The following is a 5999-nucleotide window of genomic DNA, read 5'->3' as shown; positions in this document are numbered from 1 at the left end:
AGGGGAAAAAGCGAGGGAGATCGTTTCGGGATTGGTGTCGGAGATCTCGTGCGATGAACACATCCATGTAGCCCGAAGATTACGTTTTTCTTTAATAAACTTCATTATTCCGACCGAGTCTGTTTTATTGAAATACCGGTCCTTCAGACATTTGTTTGACATTTGAATTCCGAATCAAAAAATTAAAATTTTAAAATTATTTTCAGAATGATTATCAAATAAAAAAAATATTTTCACTTGTATTTTAAATTAATATGCCAAGCTGATTCAGTCATTTTTCTTCGGCTGCTTTTTTTGTAGAAAATTTCAAAGCATTAAACCATTATAAAAAGGAGAATGATGCTTATATCTACCACCGCAATAGGAAATGGTTTCGAAAAAGGTTACCTGCAAAAAGTAAGCTTGCTCTTACTTAGTAACATCTTAATACAATGTGGAAGGCTTAGTATAGCCATACATATTTTAAAGGCTTCAGAACATAAGGCAATTGAAAATTGGGATTAAAACTAGTGTTCCGAAGAAAAACTTCGAAAGAAGCGTTTGACTTCTTATTTAAAAATACTAAATTTTGAAAACGCAGCACCTGCTCTAAATAATAATTGCATTTCATCTAAATATTACTTAACAATTCTTTTGATAAAACTGAGCTATATTATTTTGGCCTTAAATATTGGCTCAAAAGCATTTTGGACATTCAATACTTGTTTTTTATACAACTTTATTGTATACACGTAATGAGACTAAAATCTTACCATAAAACGAGAAGATATTTTGAAATGCTGAAGATAGAATAAAATACATCATTAAAATACTTTTTGCACCATATTTTGAGATATGTTCACATATTCTGTAAATATTTTAAAAAGATTTTTGATATTCCTATTAATTGTCATGGCCATGTGTCACGTCATTTGGTATCCAATTAGCAACTATTTCTTCTTAAAATGCATATCCCAACACAAATACATTCCTTGATCTCATAATTTTATATTTTCATAGTCTCTAGAGCCAGACTATATTAGAACAAATGTTCCGGCTGGCTTGAAAAGATTTTTTTTACGACAATCTTATTATCTAAAATCTTCTTTTTTTGCATTCACCATTATGCGTATTTAAACTGTTAATGCCTATAAACGCTAGAGTACACAATGAATGCATAAGTCTTGATTATGATAAAAATAGATAAAAACAAAAATCGACAAATCAGTGCCAATCTATGCTGAAAAAATAATATCAATTTTATCAAAAAAAGTATTTTTTACGATGAAAGGGCTTCATAATTCTTTTTAACTTCTTGGGATATCCCAGGATCACTTTCATGTGTTACTACTAATTACATGTGTTGTTACTAATTATCACGTCAGATAGAGTTCGATGTCCTGTTTCAATCAATTGGTGGCCTGCTGTTGTCACAGGAGTTTTATAAATGTCGCATATGTTTTGAAAAATGTATTTCTCCTTATATTTGGCAGGTCATTTTAATGAAAGCGTGATACACTTAAAAAACTGTTTTCAGTAAAATATGATTAAATGCGTGATTGTCGATCAAAAGAAAATCATCGCGCGTATGTTTCTCCACGCTTTATAAAAATGTATTCTACAAAAGTTATGGATATTTGAAAATCTATTACCTAAAGTTTGGCCTCACAAAAACGATTTCCCGCACTCTTGCAAGTTTTGAAGATGGTTGCATAACTCCAGGAGAGCCTCCACTGAGCGTTTCAGCACCAATCATTACGACAACGGGAAGGGGATTCCTGGTATCGACCTTTGGAGTGAAAACATCGAGCTTTAGGCAGTCTTCCACCCCTTGAATACGCCCAGAAGAATCTCGCTGCCAGCAATTAGCAGAGTTGTTGTGGGCTAAGTAAATGTCGGACCAGCAATTCTCTATTCTGCGCAGAGGTTCAGCTGGTTGCCAACGGCGATTGTTGATTGGTGGAACCGCGTAAGGTATGCCCCGGAAAGCGTAACCACCATCCTCTAAAATCCCCTCCACCATTCCACAGGAAGTCGGTGCTGCGATATACTTCCCATCCTTAAGAGGTGGCTCCAGTAAAACATACCTTGGACCTGCGCATGCCACGCTGATTATGACAATCACTGCTAGTAGAATCAGCAGTGAAGCCACTGAAAAAAACAACATAATTTAACGAAAGGTTAAATTAGATAAAAATTAATAGGAGTCGGAAAAAGTTTATTATTAAATATTAGATAAGGTTTGTTGAATATTGCCTTACGATGTCATACAAGTATTTTGCATTGAAAAAAAAGATCACAGTTAAACAATTTTTTTTATAATCTCGACTTTGAAATATTTAATAAGAAATTGAAAACTCATGAAGAAAACCGGCGGAGGTGTGTGCATTGTATTTTAGGAAGATAAATAAGGTTTGAATTAACAGAGAAACAGCAAGCAGTGATAGAAAGTACATTTCGCTATAATTATAAGGATGCGGGGTTAACTATCGGAATTTAGGCTGGTTATAGAAAACATTTGAAGGGTCCGCGGTCTAAGTCCGCTGACATTTTTTCGAAATTGATTTTTTTTGTGTTTTCTGAAACATTTTTTTGTATGCAATCGAAATGGCAAAATTAATTATAGTTTTTTTTTATAGATTTTTTAAATAGATTTTTTATAGATTTTTATAAATTTTTTAAAAATAGATTTTCGAAAATCGCACTTTGGTTTCCAGAGCATAGGTCCGCGGTTTAAACCTGTGAACTGCTTATAGCGTCTTATGGAAAATCGGTGCTTTTTCTCACAACGGCTTAAAAAAGAATGCAGAAGCATACATGTCTGGGAAAAACAATAGAAATTTTTTTACAATTTTAGAAATATTGAAAATTCCAAAAATTAAAACAATTTTCCTTCGCCGCGTAAAATTTCTGAAATTTCAGTTAACACGTTTAAACCACAGACCCTTCATTTGTATAATAATAATACTTGACTGCAACCCAGTCCGTCAATCATGGGGTAAAAAACCAGGCTTTATCCGATATGTCGGGACATGCTGCTCTCATCGGATCACTTGATTGCATTATAAAAATGCGTACGTGACTGATGATATATAACGGGACAGCGCCGTGAAAAATAATCAAATAAAAAACCAACTCTAAACCAAAAATGCCTTCAACATGTTGGGCAGTAACCATCTTAAGCCTGTGCCAACATTAAATAATAATATAATAGCCTCGGTGTTTGTAAATACGTCGGTGTAGAGTTCTTGAATTCCCGAGAATTTAAGTTCAGATTACATAACCGAGAATATGACAGAATTTAGGAGAATTTAAAAGAATTTAAGGATTTATGATTTTTAACAATATTTTTATTGTTCAGGTTATCAGCGGTTGAATGTAAATTATTTTCTAGTTCAGACATATTCAGGAATTACAGTGCTTCATATAAAAATATTTAATTTTCAAATGTATTAATTTATTTCAAACAAAAAAAAATCTTTTTCAAATTTAAAAGATAACGCTTTAACAAAATCCTGGAATTTTCAACAAAATAACTGAATTTTTAACATAATAGTTGAATATTCGACCTAAAAAGACAAATTTGCTACGAAAAAGTGTCGTAGTTTATATTTTAATAAAAAAAGAGTGAAATTTATACAACAAAAGAAAATAATTTTAAAACCAAAAAGACAAACTTCCAATAAATAAAGACTTTTCATTTAAAAAATAAATAAAAGTTTACCTAAAATAATGAACCTTCAAACCAGAAGACAAATTTTCTTTCCAAAGATTTCATTTTCAAACAAAAAATATGATTTTTCAACAAAAAAATAATTTTCCAAGAAACTGATGCATTTTTACGAAAAAAAAAGGAAACCTCAAACTAAAAACATAAATCTTAAAAAATGGAAAAGTTCCATTTTCTGTTGAAAAGGGAATTCTAAAAAACAAAAAAGAAGTATTTTCCACTAAGCAGTTAAATTTTCAACCAGACATAAACCTTCAATAAAGAAAAATTTCACAATGTAGTTTAACTTTCACCCAAGTGGTTCAATTTTCAATTACAAAAGATTAATTTATAACAAGATAATTAAACTTTCAACCAACGAGATAACTTTTCAACTTAAACCATAAGTCTTTAACAAAAAAGGTGATTTTTTAACAAAGCGATTCAACCAAATGTTGTAAACAAATTAGTTGAATTATCAAGCAAATAGGAACGATTTTTAACCAAAAAGTTGCATTTTCATACAAAAAAATATGAAAGTTCTTTTATAGCAGATGAAGTTTTAAATCAAAAAGATAAATTTTCAAAAAAATAGTTGAATTTGCTGTTGAAGAAGATTTTACTCGAGTTTTCACGATCAAACTGTGAATTTTTTAACAAGAAATAATTTTCTATAAAAAAATTGAATTTCCAATCCGAAAAGACGAATTTTTAACAAAAAAGAATGCCTTTTTAACAAAATTGTTGAATTCTCTAGCAAATAATTGCATTTGGATAAAAAAAATATGAAATTTATGTTAAAGCAGAAGAATTTTTAATTACAAAAAAGTTGAGTTTTCATCAAAAACAGATTCCAGTTAACTCAGTAACATCAAAAATTGAATTTTTTGAAGCAAAAAATAATTTCTACGAAAAAAATTGAATTTTCAATCCAAAAAGGCGAATTTTTAAAAAAAATAGTCGAATTTTCAACCGAGAAGTTAACGAAAAATTAAATTTTCTATTAAGTAAAATAAATTATGAGATTCTCATAAATTCTCAGAGAATTTATTTCTCGGTTTCATTCTCGATAATATTCTCATTCTCGTTACCGTTCTCAAAGTTATACAACCGGCTCAGAACTCTACCTCGGTGGCCTTATTGACTTTCTAAGTCAATACGCTTTACGATGGGTATATTTCAAGGAGATTCCTTCAGTACACTAGGGTTCTGTTTAGCGTTGAATCAATTGAGCGAAACACTAAACAACATGTTTCATGGGTTCAGAATTCATGAAAATGAGGATGGTCATCAAGTGACCCACCTTCTATACATGGATGAGCTGAAGCTGTACGCTATTCAGCCCAGAAACTGCAGCAAGTGATCGATGTCACAGTGCAGTTTTCCAATGATATCCATATGGAGTTCGGACAAGATAAATGCAGAACAGTGCATTTAATCAGAGGGGAATTAGGGACCACAGAGTTAGTGAACGAGTTTGAAAATAATATCGAGGCAATGGCTGCAGGCGAAGCATATATCTGGGTATTCTTGAATCTAAGGGTATTCAGCATAGGATAGTTGAGACCAGCATAAAGAGTGCCTTCACTACGAGACTCAGATTGATTATGAAGAGTTTTCTTAACCCGGCAAACAAAATTAGGACAATCAACACATATGCCATCCCTGTCCTCGCGTACTCCTTCGGACTCATAAAATGGTCTAACACCGACCTTAGAAAGTTAAACAGAATTGTTCGCGCAGAAATGTTGAAGCACCGAATGCACTACAAAAATTCAGCGATTGAAAGGGTAGTTCCACCACGACATATAGGGGGTAGGGGCGTTATAGATGCCAAAAAACTGTATGAGTCACAAGTTATAGGGTTGCGAGACTATTTTAACAGTAAACGAAATGTTCCGCTTTACAGTACCATCTGTAAAGTGGATCTTTACACACGCCCTTAAAATTTCTCCTCAGGTGGGGCCTTGAATATCCGGGCAGAAGCCATAGAGGAACTAGAAATACAATGGAGGCAAAAATCCATCCATGGCGAGCACCCCTAAACGTTAGATCAAAATGAAGTTGATAGTGAGGCATCTAATATTTGGCTAAGAAAGGGTGTTCTGTATGAATAGACGGAAGGATTCGTCATTGCGATAAAGAACAAGGTTGTTAACACCAGGAATTAACGCAAACACGTGTTACATCAAGACGTGGTTGACCGGTGCCGATTACAGTCTGTCAAGTTAAAGCGTGGGTGGCTTTACTCGCAGTCGGTAAGGTGTATCGACATGATTTTGGTGTCAAAATATTAAGAAGAGCTCCCTCT

General features: G+C 32.7%; 1 protein-coding gene across 3 annotated transcripts in view; it reads right to left on the bottom strand.

Annotated features, from left to right (window-relative positions):
• Nucleotides 1–5999, bottom strand: part of LOC117173963 (neurotactin) — a 236832-nt gene that overhangs the window by 81664 nt on the left and 149169 nt on the right. For all 3 annotated transcript variants that reach the window (XM_033362612.1, XM_033362614.1, XM_033362615.1), the window contains one exon: nucleotides 1632–2130. In XM_033362612.1, the coding sequence (XP_033218503.1) occupies nucleotides 1632–2130 (499 nt within the window). The remainder of the gene's footprint in view (nucleotides 1–1631; nucleotides 2131–5999) is intronic.

This window comes from Belonocnema kinseyi, chromosome 5 (genome assembly GCF_010883055.1).
Source record: "Belonocnema kinseyi isolate 2016_QV_RU_SX_M_011 chromosome 5, B_treatae_v1, whole genome shotgun sequence".
NCBI classification, from domain to species: domain Eukaryota; kingdom Metazoa; phylum Arthropoda; class Insecta; order Hymenoptera; family Cynipidae; genus Belonocnema; species Belonocnema kinseyi.
The sequence above is the reverse complement of the archived record's forward strand: the minus strand, read 5'-3'. Positions and strand labels throughout refer to the sequence as shown.